Raw genomic sequence first — 23,682 nt, forward strand, 5'->3', positions numbered from 1 at the left:
GCTCCATTTTGAGTGCTCCATTTTGAGTGTTACGCTGAGGTCTCTGTTATTGCTATTTATCTTGCGCTTTTGTTTTTGTTGAACCCAGTTCAGCTACTGATTGATTGATTGCGTAACTGCAGAACATTGTTTATTGCTTCCATTTTATGGATCAATGGTCTCGTTAGATAGTAAAATTCATGTTCAACTGCTGTTTTAGGGGTGGTTTTCCAAAGTTTGAAACGGATTCATCCATTTTGCATTACTTTCTATGGGAAAGCGCGCCTTGGTTTTGGAACAGAGTTCCGGAACGGAATAAGCTTGAGAAGCAAGGTACCACTGTAAAGGCATGTGGGGGAAAGGCCCTGACTTAAGAACAGCGGAGCCCTCGCCGGGTCGCCCTGTCAGCTACTATCGGTTGTAAAGCCTGCGTTCCCTCAGGAACCTAGAGGGGGCGCGCGGAGGCGAGGCGCCAATTCCCGCCTTTCCCAGGTGTTTATGTGTGTGTGTGTGTATTCGTGCCCGCGCGCGCTCTTGCTGGTATCGGCAGACTGAGGGAGCCAGTCGGGGAGAAACCCTCCTCCGTCTGAGGCGAGCGGCGTTCCTTGTGCGAGGGGAGCCGAAGAGGAGCTTCTCCGACGACGCTGCCCGCCCTGCCGGAGCCGGCGTGGATGGGTGGGTGGGAAGGATCCCCCACGCACGCCCACCTCCCGCCTCGCCAAGCCCGGAGAAGCCGCTGCTCTCTCCCGGTCCCCCACCCCGCCCGGACTCATCTGTTGCGCCGCGGCGAAGCGGCACCTCCGCCGGGGGGAATCCTGAGGAGATCCTGAGGGGAGCGCCGGGCGAAGGCGCCTCGGGGTGGCGGGCGAGAGGACTTGAGGGAGAGAAAGAGAGAGACCGTCGCTGTCTTCGGGAAAATGCGGCTGCCTCGCCGAGCCTGCCTTTCCTTCTCACGCCCAGTAAGTTCTCTTCGGCTCGCACGGGTTGTTGTTTTATTTTGTATCTCTAGAACGGTTTTTATTATTCTTAGGGGGAAAAGAGTCTTGCATTGCAGGGGGGGGGGCTTGGACTAGATGACCCTCGGGGGTCCCTTTCCAACTCTTCTGTGGTGATTATTCATAATCGTAGATTATTGGGGGGGGGCAGGCAACCGCCACATCGAAGCGGTTTTAAATCAATCCGGAATGAAACATTGCCAAAGGAAAGTCAAATGGGAAGTACTGTGTAGGTTTTCCATCACTTAGCACCCGGGGTAACTTTTTCGTGCCCTGCCGTGAGAGGCGCTTATAAGCTTTAGAAAGGGGCTATTTCTCCCCAAGAAGAGGGGTTGAAAAAGATGGTGTTGGTTAGGGAGACCCATAACTTGGAGGGGCAAACATGACTTCTCTCTCTCCCCCCCCCCCCATCCTCCCAATGCTGAGGTTCAGAGGAACTTAAAATCCTCACAAAATAAGAAGGCAGGTTGTGGGGTAGAGAGGGAGGCATTGTTATTGCTCTCTTTGAAGGCTTGCAGAAGGGTCGCTTCACACGTTGCAGCAAAAAAGACCCAGGCCTGTGTCTCCCCTTTCCGGGCTGCCTCGTTTCTGTCAAATTATTTCTGTGTTTTGTGAACGGGTCCAAGCAAACACCGGCCTCTCTGTGCCTCAGCCAATTCTCTTGTGTCCCCCCCCCCCCCCCAGACATAGGAGCGCCTTTTAAACACTATAGAATGGAACATAGGAGAGAGGGTCATTGGTTTTGCTAGGTGGCAAAAGAAAATAAATAAATGACAGCACTTTTAATCCTTTCTATAATGCTGCCAGTGAGAGAAGTTGTTCCCGTTTTTTTCAGATGTAGGACTGAGGTTGTAAGACAGTGATGTGTACGGTCAAGAGCCGGTTCATGCATATGTGTGTACATCGCTTGAACATGTGTGAGCTGTACTCAAGACTGTTTCTTTCAAATCTCACGCAGAACCAAGATGTCTTGGTATTTCACTACTAACTTGTCAGTTGCTGTTGTTTTTTTAAAAAATAAACCAGCCACCAATAACTTTGCAGTTCTATCCTGTCAATAAAAAAATTGATTTGTTTCTCAAATCTACTTGCTAGATTTGAGCACGGCAGTAGCACTAAAGGGAGAACATTACCCTATTGTACAGATGAGTAGCCTTGGTGACCAATGATGCTCTTTTTGATTTTACCCACATCATCATTGGATGAATTTGAATAGATTGGTTCGGTGTTATTGATTATGCAGAAGAAATACAGTCCTGTTCTGTAGAATTTCAACTTTTGCTTGACATTTTTTCTGTCTAGAAATGGATGAGAAATGAGGGGGAAATACTCAAAGTATGGCACAAAAGCATTAATCTGAATTGGTTTATGAGGCAATACATTCATCAGAGAAGGAGAGTGGAAACATGCAGTGATATCTGGAAAGAATTTTGGAGAAGTGAGGACCAACAGAAAAATACTATGCTGTATTGAGTTAACATGAAATTTAATCATAATTATTGCAATCAGATGTTGATTAAAAAAACCCTGATCCGATTGAAACCTTGTTTTGTAGAATAAATGAGAGAATGAGGTTCAGAGCCCCGTGAAATTACCTTTCTTCCTTAGCCCTTTCTACACGAAGCTGGCGATTCATTTGTTTAAACCTGGGGCTGTTCTAATCACATAATACAAGACTTGGGAGGGGGAGGTGCTTTTAAGTGCAGGTGGCCATATAGGTGAGGGGTTCTGAACACCCCTTCCCTCCTGCAGTTTATGTTCCTACTCCCTTCCACAGTTGGTCCCTGATACCAAAAATGTTCCTGGCAGTGCCTAGAGGTAGGGGCGAACCTTAGTCTTTCAAATTTCACTGGCACGCCAAAATCTGGCATCCCTTTCCATTCTACACATGCACTACATCATAGTTGCTAAACCCTTTGGCATCCCCTTTGGCTCAGTGCCCAATGCGGCGGAACTACCCTAAATCTGTCTCTGCTGGAAGAACTGCAGGGAGGTAAGCCATGGGCAAAAGGGGGCACTCAGCTGCCCCTTACAATCTTAAAATTGGGCCTTCACATTTTTATTTACCATTGCTTTAAAAATGGTTCTGCTACTATCACCTGCAGTTTGAGACTGCTTTTCAAGGTTAAACAGAAAGACTTCAAATTTTCAAAGGTTCCTCCAAAGAATCTTGTTCTTCTTGTGAACTTTGAGATTACAGTAAAAAAAATCTTTTTCAGTTCTGAAAAATCAAAGTTGATAGGAGCCAGTTAAACATGCAACAGATCTTAAGTAGAATATTGCATCATTCAGCCCTTTAGGCTTGTTCTTTTTCAGTTTGCATATAAAGCCAAGTGCTACAGAAGTCTGCAAGCACAGAGAAGGAGTCAGGGAAGAGAAGAAAGTGAGAGGTTGGTTATATGGCAAAGACCTGTGGTGAGAGGAGCAACAGACAGACTTATATGGTAAACCTAGTGACTGAAGGAATTCATCTGTGCATTGTGTTCACTTTTGTAAGCTCCTAGATGGTCTGGCTAAATTACAGGCACCATGAATTGAAAAAGAAGTAGCTGGCACGCCATAAAATAGGATAAATCTGGACAAGATGAATTTCAGAACTATGGAATACACTACTGGGCAATTTTGATTTTTACAAGCACTGCCTCCACTAGCATCTCCTCGATCGATTCCCAGCACACCTGGCAACCAAAATATATTTAAAAGAGACAGTGAAAAAATGCTCAGTATTTAAAAATGGCCACTCCAGAATAAACTTCTTACGCCAGACAGGAATATTAAAAGAAGAGAAAGTAAGAAAGTACAGAGAGTGCTTATCATACACACCACAAAGTAAGATGTGTGTGGCACCCCAGGAAGCCTCTTGGGCTCCCTAGGGTGTAGATAATCTCAGAAGCTCTTTCCTCATCCAAGAATTCCTTCCCCATGGAGGGAACATGCCCAGCACATCTGAAGGCTCAAATGTATACTAAAACTAAATCAGAGACACATTTACCCCAGGGAAGTTAGCAAACTGCAGAACAAAGAGAGACTATGAGCCCAGTCCACAGAAGGATAGTCTGTAATGGGTATGGGGTTGCTCGTGCGTAAGTTGCCGCCTCTCCTGGTTATGTTGCCTTGTTAAACCTTTCTGTCTGGACAGCCCTTCAATTCGTGGCTGCCTCAGTCGCTAGCAGAATCCGTCAGTGGGCGTTTCTTAAATCTTTTCCAACATAAAAGTTGTTTGACACCCAGTCTCCTCCTACTCTCTCTGCGCAGAAGTCTTCTGCGCATGGTGGGCATGGGTAGCGGAGGACCCGTGCTCTCCCCGCTGGTGTCCGGTGAAGAGTCCTGGAGCCCTCTCGCCGATTCCCCCATCAGCCCCTCTATATCCCTGGTGTTGCGCTGATTTGCTTCCCCATCTGCGGAGCTGCCTCTCTCCCTGCTGGGCCCTTCTCCAGCATCATTTGAGAGCCTTCCCTCCGCCTCTAGCTCCGATGTCAGTTCCCTGACATAGGCACACCAGAAAGCAGTGGGATGTGGAGTGGGATGACTCTGTGGTGGTGGAGCAAGGTTTTGGTTAGGGGTCCCTTTACCTTTTACTATAATCATTATTTAATACTGAGGATTCCATTCTCAGGGGGTGATCCTCGATTGTGTCCACATATCAGAAAATTGGACACTGTCCTGGATCCCATTTAGGAGGTGTACCAGATATAAGGCAACATCACCAAAATATATGTAAACTTCACTTGTAGTGAAGTGGGGCTTGGGGATTTATGTGATTTAAGAACTTGTGGCTCAACTACTGAGCTGCACCAAAGTCCATTTACCAGAATTTTGAAGAAGGGATTTAGGTCAGTTTAGGCCTCTAGGAATGAGGATTTTTGGCAGCAGAGTGGACAGTTGATGATGATTGAATGTGGGCAGTTGAAGCCCCTCCGGAAATGCAAGGGTCTGCTTCTCTAGGTTCCCCCCATCAAAAATGGACTAGACTTTAACTGATCTTGAAACAGAACCTTACATTTTGCAACTCTGTGGAATTGCTGCGAAATAGTGGTTGAGTAGTTGCAGAGTGAGCAAACTTCCCTTGCTGATGACAACCACTTGCAGAATGAAAGTAGAAGGTTGCAGAAGAGGCTGGGCATTGTACTACTCATCTGATGAATTCAGTAGATCCTGGGTAAACTTCTTGTATTTCATCCTATTCTGTTAGAATCCCTACTCTCCAAACAAAAAACTTGTATTGCTTGTGAAGTCAGGCCAGCCCTGACAGAGAGTTAAGACAGGCTTCTTTGGAAGAAGGCATCACCTGCAATGACTTGCGGGAAGCTCTTGGTACGTCTGAGTTATTCCCCAGAATTAGAATAGGGCTTCAGGCCCAGAGAATATTTTTCTGACTGTAAGAAAATAGGTTCAGGGTGCATTCATTAACAGTGGTGGGGATAAAGCTTGTTTAGATGTAAAGTATTATTTTCATTGCAGGAGTTCTTTTTCTGTGCTTCTTATTTATTCAAAGCAAATATAATCTTGACACCAGCCCAAACTTGCTTATAAGAAAAAGTTGTGATTCATTATAGCTTGCCATTTGTCAAAGAACACAGTCTAACTGGAAATACTTCTGCACCGACTCTACTTAAAACTATTTAGAACTATGCTGTGCTCATGTGTAGCTCCTGTTCATTTTAAAGCGGCTTGCATTGGAAAGCTTCATGCTGAATTGGGACAATAATTCTTAGGAAAGCATTTGCTCAGTATTGGCTCTACTGTGTGCCACCACTCTGAAATCCTGCTTATCTCCCACGACCCAGTCACTAAAGGACCAAACTTGTGCTGAGAATGCTGTTTGAGGATGGGAGCCTGATTTCAATTCCAAAATGCACTTATACCACGACATGTGCAAAAGAAGATTAAGTGGTGCCACACAAAAACAATTATCTTATACTATAAAGACAACAACAGAAAAGAACCACATGTGACAAAACTAGCACATAGACATAAAAACATATTCATCTCGCTTCTTCCCACCCACCAGCAGCAGCACTCTTGTGAAATCAACACTAATATTTTATTTCATGGAGGTTTTCTGTGGGTGGGTGGAGGATGACTCTAGTTAGATAAAACATATCCTAGCCTGCTTTTTATTTGCTACTTCAGATTTTCATTTGTTTTAAAAATATGGTTATATTCTTTGTTCTGCTGAATTTAGGGAGGTACGGACAAGCCTCAATCCATTATGATATTCATTTGCACTTTCATTTGGTATTTTCTACTCAGCTGCAGTTGGCTTAATTTGCACAAGTCCATGTTTTGTTTCATCATTTGCTGATGCAGAAATATATGTCTACTTAATGAATAGTTATAACAGACAGCTTGTCTCAGCCATTAACAGATATTTGGATTAACTTCCTGGCATGTTCCCTTTCAGAGTTCATAAAGTGGCTAATAGCCCATCACAAATCTAACTATGGCTGCAACCTAACTATGTCTACTCAGAATTAAGTCCTATTGCATTTAGTGGGGTTTACTCCTAGATAAGTGAGGTTGGAATTGCAGCCACTCTTGCTACTTTGGTTTCACAGTTCAGTATATACTTGTCATCCTATCTCATTTTCCTGACTTAGATATCAGAGAGGGACAGTTTAATTATAGGTCAAGAAAGCTTTGGAGTGGGGAGGAAAGGAACTGCAAATTCAATATTTTTGTAAGCCACTTTCTGGTTGGGGTTTTTAAAAATTAAACAATGTGTAAATTTTATGAAAGGCATAAATACATAAACAAACAAACAAACAAACAAAACTAAATAAATAAATAAATAAATGTTGCTTTTGAAACCAGGTTTTAGGGTGGTAAAAAATGGGTGGTCAAAGCCAGATGGTTCTTCCCACTTTGATAAAAAGCTAGAAATTTAGGAGAAAGCAGAAATGAAATCCACAGGTAACAGAAGGGTTCATTATTGACTCTCTGCAGCAGCAAAAAGAACGAAACCTCAACAGCAGGGTAGAAGATCAGTCTATCCCAGTCTTGGATGAGCTGGCTAAAATCTAATCATTAAGAGGCACTAACTTTTGCCCTGTGAAAAAAATGGAGCAGTTGAACACAAATTTCAATTAAAATATTCCAGTGAATCAAGGCAGATGCCTGGAGTGTATAAGACCCCCTTGAATAAGCAAAGCATGCAATTCCCACATAGCTTCAGAGGGGCAAAGCCCGAATAGCCTGTAGTTTCAAAGCAGTATTCATAAATTAAAGAGTGAAGTGGCTAGCTGAGCAGAAGTTGTGATACAGCCCATTTTACACAACTGTTGTTAGTTATCCCGCTATCTCACAGCTCCTAAGTGGCAAGTGGTTCCTTAGTCCAAAAAAAGGCCCCGGTGGCTGAGAAAAGGCCTAAACCTTTGAAAATGCAAAATCAGGTTCCTTATACATAGGAGCACTGTAGGGATCCCAGGTACACAACCTTTTTGAAGGCAACTGTGCTAGCCTCTGCCAACTGAACCTTTGTGGAGAATAGGTAATTACATCCAGAACAAAAAAGCAAGGGGGAACAAACAAAAAGGAAATCTCATTGCAGGGAAAAAGAAAGCTGTTTCAAAATGGGAGCCTTTTTATCAGCTCCTAATACTCTTTATGGGACGCGGGTGGCGCTGTGGGTAAAACCTCAGCGCCTAGGACTTGCCGATCGCATGGTCGGTGGTTCGAATCCCCACGGCGGGGTGCGCTCCCGTCCTTCGGTCCCAGCGCCTGCAAACCTAGCAGTTCGAAAGCACCTCTGGGTGCAAGTAGATAAATAGGGACCGCTTACCAGCGGGAAGGTAAACAGCATTCCGTGTGCTGCGCTGGCTCACCAGATGCAGCTTGTCACGCTGGCCACATGACCCGGAAGTGTCTGCGGACAGCGCTGGCTCCCGGCCTATAGAGTGAGATGAGCGCACAACCCTAGAGTCTGGCAAGACTGGCCCGAATGGGCAGGGGTACCTTTACCTTTAATACTCTTTATAAGGGTTACCAACTGAGTGAGCCCTATTCATAAATGGTAATTGCTGGCATAACAACCAAAGCTGGTAAAAGGCACTCTAAGCTGATGAAGCCACCTGGACCTCAGGCAACAAAGATTAATTCAGGAGCACATTCAAGCGACATGTCTGGTCCTTCAGGGAGAGTGCAACCCTGTCCAGAACAGGTAGCTGACCTGTCTCAAACCTGGAAACTATCTACCCACAAGGCTAGTTTTACTTCAGTTTGTTGTTGTTGTTTAGTCGTTTAGTCATGTCCGACTCTTCGTGACCCCATTGACCAGAGCACGCCAGGCACTCCTGTCTTCCACTGCCTCCCACAGCTTGTTCAAACTCATGTTCATAGTTTTGAGAACACTGTCCAACCATCTTGTCCTCTGTCATCCCCTTCTGCTTGTGCCATCAATCTTTCCCAACATCAGGGTCTTTTCCAGGGAGTCTTCTCTTCTCATGAAGTGGCCAAAGTATTGGAGCCTCGGCTTCAGGATCTGTCCTTCCAGTGAGCACTGCTTCAGTTTATTTGTCCTCATTAGCAAGTCTTGGCCATGTAGGTAGTAGAACAGAGCTGAAAGAATTAAGAACTGCATGTGGAAAAGAGACTTAAACACATAGCAGGGGAAAATTACTAGTACATGTTATCATGTGAAGTTCAGTGGCATTGGGTTACTTTCCAACAAATTAGTTGGTTTAGAATAATAGTGATAAATCTCTTTGGACCTGAGAGTGTATATTTAATAAGAGATGAGTATCTTTTGAAAGTTTGCCATTTTAGCATATTTTAACAGGTTTCAAATGCTGGTTAGAATGATTTAATGATTTGTGTATTACTAACCATCTGCAAAGCTGAAAAAAATGCATATAATATTTGAAAGAAAATGTCACAATTTGTCATTAAAATTTTGGCACCGAAAAGTTTGACCAACTGTTAAAATAGATCATTTTCACTAATGATAAAATCAAATACACTAAATTCCGTTTGCATGTGTGCGTCCACACACATACACACACAACACTTTTAGACAAAAAATACTTTTTTCCAGACTGATTCTTTCACAGAGTTAAAATGTAACCACTTCTGAAAACTTCCAAATTATTATTGATTTGTTTATTTACTCAATAAGAACTCCGCACTCCACCCTGTTGTATGAATTCTGTTTACTGCAGCTGAGGGACTTGCTTGCAATTTAGTGCTTGATTTAATGAGGTCTGCCAGGATTTACAAAGCCATTGTATTTTGCAATACTGTATGTGCAAACTATCATTTTGTACAATGCAATCACTGTCTTTTAGATTTTGTTACTTTATAAGTGTTTCTATAATAAAGCCCTTTAGTGAAGCTGAGGCCTTGCTTTTCTGCCATTATCTAAAGCACAAATAAAATGGAGATGTCATATGACTAGTGACAGCTAGTGGAGCTGCTAGGAGGTCACAGGGGTGTGACCAAGTTGTTCTGGTTTTCTCCCTGTCCCTTTCCCTTGCAAAGATACTGTAGACACTTAAACATTGCAGTTTTACAAACTGTTACGTTGTTGGCATCTGTCTATCTTGGGACACAGTGAAGGAGTGCACCTTTGTGGGTGAGGTCAAGCTGTTGGAAGGTTGCAGCACCTACTGTGGCTGTAGAGACCACCATGGGAGAGACAAGTTTTGTTATGGCTGGGGCAGATGAAGGCATCCGTTTGTGCTGCTGTAGATGCACTCTGGTGTTTCTTCTCTCTGAACTCCTCCCAGCGGTCATTCCTCCTCTGGTCACTGCTATGAATACATGACTTGACTGCCTGTTTCCAGGCACTGTGGTCTTCTGCAAGGGATTCCCACATGGCAGGGTTGATGAAGGTTGCCCACCTTCATGTCACATTTGCAGACATCTTTGTGGCACAGAGTTGGTCTGCCAATTGGCCTGGTGCCAGAAGCCAGCCCCCTGTAGAGCATGTTAGTACCTTACTAAACTGACACATGGTCCCATTGGGTTGCCATGCTTACCCACCTAGCAGCCACATTCTGCACAAGAGGCAGCCTCCAGACTGTCTAAGAGGGTGGCTTCACATAGAGCACATTGAAGTAGCCTAATTGAGAAGTCACTAGAGTGTGGACAGCTGAGGCCAGCCTATACTGGCCCAGGAACAACCAAAACTGGGGAAACAGCCTAAGCTGGCATAAGCACTTCTGACCACAGAAGCCACTTGAGACTCCAGTGACTAACTGGAATCCAGGAGTACTATGATCCTGTTCCTTCAGAGGAAGTGCAGCTTCTCCCAATGTAGGTTGTACATCTAATTCTCAGACATGGGAACCACCCACAGGACCAGGATTCAGCCTCATTTTATTGGTCCACTTCCAGCGCTTCACTGCTTCCAGGCACTGGTCCAACACCTTCCAAGCCTCTCCTGATTCAGATTGAATGGAGAGAGAAAGAGCTACATGTCATCAGCATGTTGATGGCGCCATGTTCCAACTCCACAGATGACAGATAACAGTTTCATATAGCTGTTGAATAGCATAGGAGAGAAAATGGACCCTTGTGGGAGCCCACAGCTCAAAAGGCACAGAACCAAGCAACAATCTCCTAGTACTATTTTCTGGTGATGACCCTGCGTAGGAGTGGAACCAATGTGATACAGTGCCTCCAATTCCCACCCCTCTGAGTCATTCCTGAGTCAAGACTCAAAGGGAATTTTCCTCTCGTGCCTAGAACATTTTGGTGTCATGCTACATGTGTGTATAAGTTAGAGTCTAATAAAGAAATGCAAGCTACATTGGGCTCAGATCATGTTTCCAGGGTTCTGTTAGCAAGAAGGGATATTTATCCCAGTCATTGACGGGAAGCCACAAAATACAGATGTTTCTCTCAGATTTGTGAGTTAACAACACCTGCCCACACTTACTTAATTGGCTTGTTACTTTGCAGATATTCTGATTGTCATACAAGATTAAATACTGTATAACATTTCACCAATATGGTGTCTTTTGAGTCTTCTTACATGGTGTAGGGGGCAAGAATAAATCCCTTTACATAGCTGTATGACAGAAATGGATTCAGGTTGTAGCTCCAGTGCAGGGGGATGAATGATCTAGGCGGCTTGCCTTTAAGGACCCTTACACCAAACTCAGACTGCTTCCTTGGTAATGGACATGGTGTATTCAGTTGTGTTCTATAAAGGTCATTGCAGGCTCATGCCTCTCTCTACTGATATGAACTTGCCACCCTTTTAGCATTAAAATCAAAATGGAATAATTGTGGGGGCATGTCATTCACAGGGTCTTCCTCATAGACTTATTTCCTTATCTGAAATGGTCTGCATTAGTCCCAAACTACAGTCCTTCCTAATGCAATGCAAGTGTTTGTTATTCTACAGTATCATCAGTGTGTGCGGTGTTTTGAATATTGAAAGAAGGGAGATAACAAAGGGAATTGATGGATGAAAGGAAGAGATCAGTATAATAGTGTATGAGGACGTGCAATGTAGTCTAAAGGGTTCAAGAAAAAAAGTTGGGGTATCATGGAAAACTATGCTGTAATTGTGATTAGTACTGGGTATTCTGTAAGAGAATGCATAGTGGTAAGCAAGAAATGTGATGGAAGAGGCTGGAGAAGGAACTCACAGTAAAGAGGAGATTTTCTAAGCTATAGTATTTCCTTGCATTAATTAACATTACCACGGATTCACCTTACTGCACAGTCTCTCTCACCCTTTCAACAGATGTTCTGCAAGATATCATGGCCACCTAAGAGTCCCAAATTGTTTTGTTTTAAATGGCCAATAATGTTTTTGAAAATGTGTAAGTTTGATCATTCAAAAACAAGAGCAATAGTAATCTTTTCATTTAAAACATTGCACAGTTCAGATATCCCTGCTGCACACACACCTGTTTTTCATTCTAAACAAGAAAAATTATTATTGTGGAGTTTGGTTTGAGTTTAGTCCCATTTTTCTATTATATTAGTCTTTCAACTTCATTCTGTAGTTTCTGGCCTCATTTAAAAAATGACACCTGAGGGAACAAAGGAGAGCAAAATCATAACAAGCTTCCTTTGCTTTTGAAATGAAAGCGAAATGTTTCAGAATTATTTTATTTTCAGTCTTTATTTTTAGGAGGTAAAAATATTGCCCCGAGACTACACAGAATTTGAGGAAAGAAAGGTTACTGTGGTAATGGCCAGGTGCTTTCCTTTTAACAAGGCCAACTTTAAAGGATATAAATTTAGAGCAACAGCATCAGTACCAGTCAGTAGATATTTCAGTACATTAATGAAATGATTTCAAGTGCCTCCCAACAGAATCCTAAACTACAAAATGAGCAACCTTGCAATGCTTCAGGGCCTAAACACAAACCTTATGCTGCAGTCCCAACAAATATCGACTACATTGTGTAAGATTTGGGCTTTTGTTTGGTTCTGAATTTTTCTTTGCAAAAATTTTCAGGCAATGGCCACCTGAGTTACGTAACTCTTTGTATAATACTTATCAAATACTGTTCTTGGTTAAGCTCTCTGGCTGTCTTTGGTCTATTATGTACATTCAATTAAATCATATTAATTCATCTATTGTTTTTCAATAATATTAAGATAATACAAAATGCTATGTACATAAATTCATAAAACCAGTTAAGCTTCTTTGATCTAAGTATTTATGCAGTTTTTTTGTCTTCCTGTCGCTAAACATGAACACAGCCATTCCTGTGAAATTCCATTGCTATAATAATGGTGTACTCACTATATTGTGCTCCAGGAATGTTCAACTGATGTGCGTTCTCTTTTCTATTGCAGAAAGACATGGTTAGGCTGGTGTGAACTATGGCCCAGTTCTATTATAGAAGAAGCGTCAGTGCCCCTTACCGAGATCGAATCCCGCTACGCATTGTACGAGCTGAGTCTGAACTCTCACCTCCTGAGAAAGCCTATTTGAATGCTGTGGAAAAAGGAGATTATGCCAGTGTGAAGCAAGCCCTGGAAGAAGCAGAGATATATTTCAAGATCAATATTAATTGCATTGACCCCCTTGGAAGAACGGCTCTTCTTATTGCAATAGAAAATGAGAACCTGGAGCTCATAGAGCTACTTTTGAGCTTTAACGTCTATGTTGGGGATGCTTTGCTACATGCCATCAGGAAAGAGGTAGTTGGAGCTGTTGAGCTGCTGCTAAACCACAAGAGGCCCAGTGGGGAGAAACAGGTATTTTCCAATGGAAGCTTTTTGTCTGTTGATAATTGCTGCTCCTAAGTCTCTCTATGTGTGGAGAGGGGGCGATCCTTTTCAGGATCATGGTTGGTGTAGAAAGGCTTAAACCTCTTCCCATGCTGAAGGAAATTAAGGGAGACTGTGCCTCGAATGTATTTTTTTTTTACCCAATTACCTCATGTGAATGCATCAAATGGTTAGGCCTTTGAAAGGTTTGTATTCCTAAACTTCCCAAAAGGCCAGTTGTAAAGATCCTAACCCTTAGTGGGAGACAGCTGTGCAGTAACTGAAAAGCACCTGGAGGGATGCATCTGATCCCTGATGTAAGGTTCCTATGTGATAACCAGACACACATAACTGACATACTTGTCTAATTAATGCATGAAAAGTTTTAGATCAAAGAGTAAGCTGTCCTGCCAGGCTCAGCTCACCTTTGGAGGAACTAGGTTATCAAGCCTACTGTTCTCTCCCAGCCTACCTAAGAAGAAGAGGTTTTGAGCAGGTTCTATAGCTGAGACCACATGGCTCTTACAAGCCATTACCGTGTTCCAATACCAACAATTAGGAACCTACACCGCTGTAGCTAAGCCAAATTTTACTGCCTGTGCAATTCTTTCTAAATGCTGTATGGAAAGACACATGAATCTGACCTTTGGAGAGTTTGTATGTAAATCATTTTTAACTTACCAATCGTGTGGCCTTTTTCTATGTTAAGGCAAGAATTTTGGAACTCGCAAGGACATATTTTAAAGGTCCATTTCCATGATTTGCTTTGCTGCATATTTTGTGTTTTTAAATCTCTGTTTGGGTTCTCTCACCAAAGTGTACTTGCCCCAAACTTGGATCTTGGCAGCCAGAAAGTCTCCTTTGTATATACAGTGGTACGAACTTAATCCGTTCTGGAAGTCCATTCTTAAACCGAAACCATTCTTAAACTGAGGCACACTTTCCGTAATGAGGCCTCCCGCCGCTGGTGCCCTTTTACCATTTGGCTTCCATTCTTAGACCGAGGTAAAGTTCCCAAACTGGGACACTACTTCTGGTTTTGTGGAGTTCGTAAACCAAATAGTTCGTAAACAGGGTTGTTCTTAATCCCAGGTACCACTGTACCTATATTTTCCCTCGCCACCAGCAGTTCCCAAGACCTGCTTTAGAGTATCCGATATCCAACATTTGTCTAGGTCCCCTTGTGCCTCTCTGTTCCTGCTTCTGATGAGAATAGTTTGAATGTCAGAGCCCTTGGGTAAGAGTCAGCCAATGAGGCAGGAGAAGAGAAGTGGCTTAAAATGCAGAAGTGGGCATCCTGCTGTGCCACAGTGTGTGTATCCAGAATGGCAGTAATATCATAGGAGAAGAGTGGAGGATTATAGTAAAGTGCTATGCAAAGCTGATAGGTGCTCTACTCCCTGAAATGTTGAGAAAGGTGTGGTGAAGGCAGATTGGTAAGTGAGATTACTGCAAAAAGTAGCTCTGAGGTTGCAGCAAATGCTGCTCTGTGTCAGTCAGAAACACCGGGAAGAGTCCTAGCAAATAGAAAATCCGAGCATGTATAGAAGGCAAGAGAGATAATATAAGACCTGCACTCCTGAATGATGTGCTAGAACATTTTTGTGTAGAGATTAGAAATAGATGTAAGTTTCTGGTCTTTTCTTGTCTGCTTTAATTTTCATACATTATCAGGGCACTGTTAAAATATTGAAATGAACAGCATATTGAAATGTCTGGGGGCATTTCACAATGCATAAGGTATCATTTAATTACACTATCTTGTTCTCATTGTGGATTCAGTAGTGAAAGAGGAGTAAAACGTATAATTCATTTCTTCAATAGCATAATGAGAGCTCATTGTTGTATTGTGAAAGCATTCAATGTATCATCCCTGTTTTTGCACTGCTGCAATGCTATGCAGTCTGAATGGAAGGGAATAATCAATTCCCCTTTGGAATTCTCTCTCCCCCCCCCCCCCTTATTATCTTTCCATTTTTGGAAGAGAGAACAGGAGAAATTTCTGTATCCTCTTCTAAATATTATTCATACAGAATACTACATTGCTTATTTTGTATCCTGTAATTTCAGACCTCATATATTCTTCTGTGACTCAAAATTCCAGTAATAATTCTACATAAGTAAAACCTCTCCCTAAGAAAGAACCCAGAATGAACCTTACCAAAGCTGCAAAATTCCTGAATCACGTTGTTGTTGTTGTTGTTGTTGTTGTTGTTGTTGTTGTTGTTGTTGTTGTTGTTGTTGTTACTGTCTTTTACTTTGCTCTGGAGTTATGACTAGGGCTCTGCATATGCCACAATTCCACAGGAGTGCAGGAAGAGCTCAGAACATGACATTGAACATATAATTTCTTTCTGAAATCTCAGAAGCCAGGAGGAAGGACCAATCTGAATAATAATTCCAGTAGATGGAAGAGGGGCTTGAATTATGTAAAAACAGCAAACATTGCAGAATACATTATGCATAAGAGAAAATATACAAATATATTAATTTGCTTATTTAATACATAATATAAAATCCAACTTTCCTTGGGGCACACTTTGGATTGCAGAAAGTTAATTTTTAAAATGCTGAGTTACATACTTCTCGGTACACAGAAACGGCAGATAATTAAACGTAGGACAAAGCACATAGTGCAACTCAGCCAAAGTTAAGCACATTCAAATCCTTCCAGTTGGTACATTAATGTGTGCTTACATGTCTTCCATTGACATCAGACTGACATATAAATGCTTGTATTTGTCTGGATTATGCCCATTTATTTACTTTTAGTAGGATGGAAACAAACTATGAAACTTCACTCATATGAAATGCATTCTCAACTCCACAATCCTTATAAAGGATGGGCCACTCTCTCTAAATATTTTCATCCCTGAAAATTAGTACAGCTCCAAGGTTTCAACCAATCTTAATCTTGCTTGAATATGGCATGCTTTGGATGCATAAGTCCTCCTTGTGTGAATGTGTGAGTGAAAAGGGGGAAGTGTTTGTTTGTACCTATGGTCTGTGAGAGGTGTGTGTGTACAAAAGAAATATGAATATGTTAGCTGTGTGTGTGTGGTCTGTGTGGGAGATATGCACTTGGGCAGAGAGAAAGGGAGAGATGTATGAGTGAAGTGTATATATATATGACTGAGTGAGGCATGGATACGTCTGTGGTCTGTATGTGAGTAGTAAGTGTGCATGTGAGGGTCTGAGGCTCCTTGTGGCATGGATCCTGGAGCAGCTGCTGTAGTTGCACCATTATAATCCAGCTCTGATTTAGTCTCGTACTATGTCACACAGTTTCTCTATGCATAGAGAAGGCTTCCTGTTTCAGGCATTATGCTGAATGCAATGACAGCAATGATGGGAGCAGGAAAAGCAGTATGAGTTTGAGCATGGAGCTAAGCACATGACCCTGAATGCCCCCTGAACACACTTTCCTTCCACCTGAGAATAACATGACTCCTACACACCTAATTCATGTCAGCAACGCCCCTCACAGGATATGTGTGTCATCCTCCAAACTTCATTGGTCAATGTTAAATAGATATACTTGCATCAAGGGACCATCTCAGTTAGTTGTCTATATGGCCAAACAATGCTTTAATAATAATAATAATAATAATAAATTTTATTTATATCCCGCCCTCCCCAGCCGAAGCCGGGCTCAGGGCGGCTAACACTAAAATAGTGCAACATTATAAAAACATCATATGAATTAATTAAAATCAAAATTGATGGCAACCATAAACTAAAGTATTGTAAAGATTGCCAAAGGAGGGAGTCAGGCTGCGCCCTGACCAAAGGCCTGGTGGAACAGCTCTGTCTTGCAGGCCCTGCGGAAAGATGTCAAGTCCTGCAGGGCCCTTGTCTCTTGTGACAGAGCGTTCCACCAGGTTGGAGCCGCAGCCGAAAAAGCCCTGGCTCTAGTTGAGGCCAGCCTAACTTCTCTGTGGCCTGGGACCTTCAAGATGTTTTTATTTGAATACCGTAAGTTCCTCTGTGGGGCATACCAGGAGAGGCGGTCCCGTAGATACGAGGGTCCTAGGCCGTATAGGGCTTTGAAGGTTAAAACCAGCACCTTAAACCTGATCCTGTACTCCACCGGGAGCCAGTGCAGCTGGTATAGCACCGGATGAATGTGATCCCGCAGCGAAGACCCTGTAAGGAGTCTCGCTGCGGCATTCTGCACCCGCTGGAGTTTCTGGGTCAGTCTCAGGGGCAGCCCCACGTAGAGCGAGTTACAATAATCCAGTCTGGAGGTGACTGTCGCGTGGATCACAGTGGCTAGGTCAGGGCTAGAGAGGTAAGGAGCCAACTGCTTAGCTTGGCGGAGATGAAAAAATGCCGCCTTTGTTATAGCTGCAACCTGCGCCTCCATGGAGAGGGAGGTATCGAAGATTACACCCAAACTCTTAACAGACGGTGCTGGCACTAATTGCACCCCCGCAAGAGATGGGAGTTGCCCCCTCAATCCCATATCGTCCCGTCCCAGCCAGAGAACCTCTGTCTTCGAAGGATTTAACTTCAACCGGCTCCCACGTAACCATCCAGCCACAGCTTCCAAGCATCTGATCAGTGTGTCTGGGGTCGAGTCAGGATGGCCATCCATCAACAGATAGAGTTGGGTGTCATCAGCATACTGATGGCAGCCCAGCCCAAAACTCCGGACAAGCTGGGCGAGGGGGTGCATAAAGATGTTAAAAAGCATCGGGGAGAGTATCGCACCCTGGGGCACTCCACACACCAAGGAGTGGCGGGATGACAGTTCCCCCCCAAGCGCCACCCTCTGTCCCCGCTTTGTTCGGAGTTTGATTCTATAATGTCTCTGGTATGTAGCTAGATAATTAAAGAAGCATGCTGAAGTTGTAACAAATGCCGCTCTAGAAAAATTAGAATTGCTTCATAGCAAGTGCACATAGAAATGGACTTGGGAACAAACATCCAAGACCAAAATAAGTTAAAATACTTCCCTTCACAAGCAAGAATAACTCAGAGTTCCAGCACAAAGAATGACATGCAAATAGTAGCAATATATCAAATCACAACATATAAACAACACAGAACAAGGCTTTGCAGAACTGAGATACTTGATCTTTACAACAGCTTACCTATCTGAGTGCAAACAAGTTTTGAGTTACATAGAGAACTAAAAATGTGTTCAAATGTGATATATATATTGCACAGTCTGATGTCTACAAGAATGTCTGATTTATTACACATATCCTTATTTATGTTCAGAGCTGATTGCTGGCTAGCACAACTAAATGAGAGAAGGAAGCTATGTAAATCAAAGCCAAAAAAAGGATATCAGGCTACATCAAAATACTGCAGTAAATCCCAACTATGAAGTGAGCTACATATTTCCATATATCATAGATACTTTTAAGTGTTGGGTTTGAGTGCCTGAAGTCTGGCACTCCTGAACCCAGTGTTAAGCTTCTCTCTTCCCAATCAAGCAACAAAGCCTAGAAGTCCGACTTGCTGCTGTCACTTGCAAATTTCAGCCTTGTTTGTCCCATCCTTATTAATGGTGGATGAGGGAAAAACAACCACTTTGTTCTCCATATGCTCAGTTGTCCTTTGTTGTGTGGTTCCCAAGTGCAAACCCCATACAAGGGATTTTGACAGGTGGGCAGCTCCACCTGCCTGTCAACTTTGACCTGCAAAGGCTGATACTGATAAGGATCAGGCCCTTCAAGCCAAAAAGGTTCCCCACTGCTTACCCTGAACAAAATCATTTGATTTGTTGCAAACCCTAGGAAGCAGTAGTGAATTGGGCTCGGAACATGAACAAGTAAGTAAAGCGTTGAAGAGGTTAGCTCACTTTTCAGTGACTATTTGGTGCTGGATACATTATGGATATCTGTAGGCAAACAAAACAAAACAAAACCTTGCACTCCATAGAGAGCTGGGCTGAATGTTAGTAAGTTTCAATTTCTGCCAAAACAAAGGCCCGATCCCCAAAAAAACATTTGGAGTAGAATAGCCACACTTTTTCCATTCACTTTTGATGGAGCATCTGCTTAACAGCTCCAAAATAGATGCAAAATTTATTCAGATGTAGATAAACTATTGCACTGTTTTCTTGGCCCATAATATTGCTTTAATCATTTCCCATAACACTGGGAACCCAAAACATTGCTTTAATCATTTCCTTCCTTCTAGCTCCCTTTTAGAAATCAACCTTTGCACTTTAACCCTCCCATTTGAGCATAGTGCTGATAATGCCAAAGACATGGGTTTGATCCCCATATGGACCACCTACATATTCCTGCATTGCAGGGGGTTGGACTAGATGACCCTTAGGGTCCCTTACAACTCTATAATTCTGTGATTCTATGGCTCTTTTCAAATAGCATTGCCTTTATAGCCATTGTAATCTACTACCTCATAAGTTGCAATGTGGGGAGGAGAAAATTATGAATGGGAGTGCAGTGGAAGGGGGACAGAATAATTAACTCTCTTTTAGCACTACGGTTTCTCCCTTGCTACTTCTGCTGCTTTGGTACCATTTTACTCCTTGGCTGCTTCATTCGCTTTCCTGTATTGCTCACACGAAGGACCACTACCAATCAGGGATTAAATAAAAGAGGGTAATGCCACACACTGCATTACTGTTTTGTATTTTATTATTGAAAACTTTTAACCATTTTTTAAAAAAAGATTTCTAGCCATCACACAGGCAATCTGCTGGGTCACCTTGCCCAAATTCCTTGCTCTGAAGGACTCCTGGCCCTTTCTCAGAGGGAAGAGGGGGCTTGGGGCCAAGGTACAGCCAGCACAAATGCCACATTAGCCACAGCAAAGTACTAAATGTTCCAGAGTGTGTGTGAATAAACAGGGTGATAGCATTGATGCTACCTGCCTCAGGCAGACATTCAATGTTTTGTACCACCTCTGACCTGCAGCTTTGCTCTGATAGACGCCACAGACTTTGTAGACATGAATTATACTTCCTTCAAAATGGGCAAAAGCAGCCCCCTTTCTTGTTCTAATAATAGCTACTATTTATTCCCCTGGGTGGGTGCAAGATGGAGAGAGAACAAACAAAACTCAGCAGCATTTGCAGTGATTAAGGTGCTGCACTACTTTGCAGTGGTCTGTACTCCCATGGACTGTTCCATCTTTGGCCGTGCTGCTGCAATGGATCAACTGTTCTGGGGATGTTTTCCAGTCACTTGCTTCTACGGAGTGTTATTTCTATGGAGAATTTCAAAGGCACTCATCTTTCATGGAAACACTGTCCAAACCTTCCCAGATTGCTCAAGCCCAGATTTATTATTTATATTTAGTGCACATGATCCTGGATTTCATGACCCTGAACCTGAAAAACAGCCAGAACCCTGGCACAAAGGAGGAGGAAGGAGCTGGCTCAAGAAGACCAGTCATGCAAGCTGTGAAGATGCTGAACCCAGCATCAGGCCCTGACACAGAACCTGAGCTGAAGTTCTGTGCCAGGCTTTGGGAAGCAGGTGTAAGACTCTGACAGGGTCCTAGAGCCCTTTGCTTCCTTCTCAAAGCTCAGTAAGTGTTTGCCCAGCTTTGGGAAAGGAAGCAGGAGGACTCCAAGACCTTTACTGGGAACCAGTGGTCCTGCCCTAAAACCACCTCTGCCTTACATCAGCTGTAAGGAAGCTGAAAAACCTGACATGATTAGCCTCTTAGCTCATTATTAATGTTCATGGAAGAAGCCACAGAGAGAGAGGTAGAAGGAATGGCTTTTTATAGTCTGCATCTCTGGTTGTTTTTACTTTCTGGACTGTTTTATTGTCGAACAAAATGAACAAGTTATAAGGTGCTAGAAGATCTTGCTATCAATTAGTGTTCGTATTTTCAGCGAACAATCTAACTTTGTATTGATTTTACTATAGTTTAAATGCCATCTAGTGTTTCAATGAGGCATTTCATTTTTGAAAAGATCTTTGTACAATTTAAATCCAAGTCACTAAGGCTAATCTTTATAATGTATTTTGCAGCTATTTCAATTACAACCTATTTTACAGTTTATGATTGCGATTATTTTGCCCTGTAGCATTAATTACCTTTTTTTAGCCAATAAGCTACTATTTATGATAAGTACTTTGTCATATGACCTGGTTTTATTATTTTGGATCTCTATGACAGAGCCCAGTTTTTTCTGCAGTAGCATTAGAAGTTCTATTCTGAAGGCCCTGGATGGTTTTCCATCTAGTTTGTTATCACAGCACAGATGACTCCTGCATCTCTTCTCTTAAATTATCACTTCATATGGTGCCCAAGCTGCAACACTACATTAACACCTGCAATATTGTAACACTTTGCTACACAAAACTGCCACTAGCAATGACTTGTTAGCCCTCTTTGATAGGTGAGAGTACAGCAATTTGGGCAATGCCCAAGTGGTTCAAAATTTTAATCCCATCTTGGCCACACTTCATTGTGTTAAAATGTGTAGCTTGCCCCCACATGTCTGCCAGCCAAGATCCATTTAGGCAGAAATAGCAGGGCGTCAACCTTGGGTCTTTTGCATTCAGAGTTTTGGCTCAGTCATTGAGTTATAGACCCTTAGAATCGCACTGTGCCATTAAAATTAGTGACTCATGTGCTGCAGGCATGGTTGGAGTCAGTTCTGTATTGACACAGAAGAAAAGGTTCAAACAAGCTGGTTCAGAATATTGTATTCAGATGCCTATATTTACTTCAGTTGTCCATTACTTTAGTGAAGTATTCCCAACTGGCCTTCTTTATTACTTTACTTTTAAATCTACCTCTCTTTCCCCCAGCCACTAAGGCCCTACAAGCTGCTCACAATAAATATCTACATAATGTTACACACTACCCCAGTCTCTGGGTGGTGCAAGATTCCAGGGGTCCAGGGTCTGTATTTCCTTTGGAAATGAGACACAGCAGAGACTTTGTGGTGTCCTTTTGATATATGCCACATATATATATGGTTTATACATATATACAACCTGAGGCTATGATGTGGGTTGGGAGGGGGTTTCCAGCATTACACTTTAAGAGGGTCCTGTGTCTCCCATTGCTGCAGCCTTGGATTCAAACTGTCAGTTCATATTGTGTTCTGACCGCCCCCCCTTCAGATTGCCACATTTAACAGACTGCAACCGCTTTCCCCCAGGTCACATAATCACCCCTGCAGTCCTGAACTCAACTTGCTAACTATCACTCCATGGAACGAGGGGCTCCATCCCCTTGCTGTCTGGCACAGCCTATATTTTCCTAATGGCTCTTCACCTTCCTTTTTTTCTCCCTGATGGTTCTTCTCCCGGGTGATTTCCTGAATGGGAAAGCTAGTTTGGCCTGTATTTTTCCTAAATCCAGCATCTGGCAGCCCATTTCAATACTCCAAGCATTATTTGAACTCCCAACACCAATTAGACCCAGCAGCTATTAGACACAGGCATTTAGGGGAGTCAAAGCACCCACAAACCCATCACAATAACAACAAAAACCATGTAAATTTCAAATCCATATAGCAGGAAGATAATGTTACATCCATTTGTAAAATCCCTGCTAAATCCCTTGACCTACTGTTCTTATTTTTGAAGATGGGTGAACAACATTAAATAGAAAATTAGCAACTTTGCAGCCAGTCCTCATTACAAATTAAACAGATTCCTTATTCAAGGGCAACATAACAATGGTTTCTATAGTGGTGAAAAGCACAGCTATGATGAAGATTATCCACTAGTTGGCCTCCTGATGAATATGTATTATTTTTGGAATTCAATTATCTTCTCTTTGTTATGCTTTTCACACATCCTGCTGGCAACTGGAGTTGTGATAATGTAAGAAATTAGCTACTTTGCATGTCAAATATTGCCCAGCTGATCACACACTATTTTTCCCTTGACAGAATCTGTTTCATGTGGCAAAAACAGCAAACTTAGGGCATATAGCAACATGTCTGCAGTAGCAGGGTTTATTTATTTTTTATTTTTAAAGAGAAAATGAGGGATGTGTATATTCACATGTAAAAGAGGAGATGAGTGCATGCCAGGAATCTGAAAAAGCTGTAGAATATGCTAGACTGCTGTTGAAAGTCATGCCCAATTACCTGGAACAGGGGTTGCCAACTTTTTCTGGGCAAAAGGGCACATTAGGAATTTTGACAACAACAAGAAGAATCTTTATTATGGCTGTCATGGGAATGTGATGTAACATAAAATTAGAGTACACTTACTCCTGCTGTTTCACTAACCTACAGGCAGCCTAATGTTTACTGTAGAAAGTTAGCTGTGTTCTGCTGGTCCTGATTGGAGAGATCACACAATATGGATTTCACACACAAACCCATGGGCACGTGCACACACACACACATGCTGTTGCTGTCTGATAACAACAAGGATAATTCCCTAGTTCCAGGAAATATACATGAAATGGGTGCTCTGCCAGCAGTGGATTTAGAACAGTTCAGGCAATTCCTTCTCACAGGGCACCGAGCTGAGGGGGCACAAAACAACAATAACAATATTGCCTATATTTACATGGGGACCTCCTGAGAAGATCCATAAAAAAGCAACGCTACCAAAGGAATTATTGT

General features: G+C 42.6%; 1 protein-coding gene across 2 annotated transcripts in view; it reads left to right on the forward strand.

Moving 5' to 3' along the window:
* The first annotated feature begins 463 nt into the window (after positions 1–463).
* Positions 464–23,682, forward strand: part of TRPC4 (transient receptor potential cation channel subfamily C member 4) — a 69,493-nt gene continuing 46,274 nt past the window's right edge. For both annotated transcript variants that reach the window (XM_083483313.1, XM_083483314.1), the window contains exons 1-2: positions 464–938; positions 12,735–13,139. In XM_083483313.1, the coding sequence (XP_083339439.1) occupies positions 12,762–13,139 (378 nt within the window). In that variant the 5' untranslated portion in view covers positions 464–938; positions 12,735–12,761. The remainder of the gene's footprint in view (positions 939–12,734; positions 13,140–23,682) is intronic.

Source organism: Podarcis liolepis, assembly GCF_965112155.1.
Source record: "Podarcis liolepis genome assembly, chromosome: 17".
NCBI classification, from domain to species: Eukaryota; Metazoa; Chordata; class Lepidosauria; order Squamata; family Lacertidae; genus Podarcis; species Podarcis liolepis.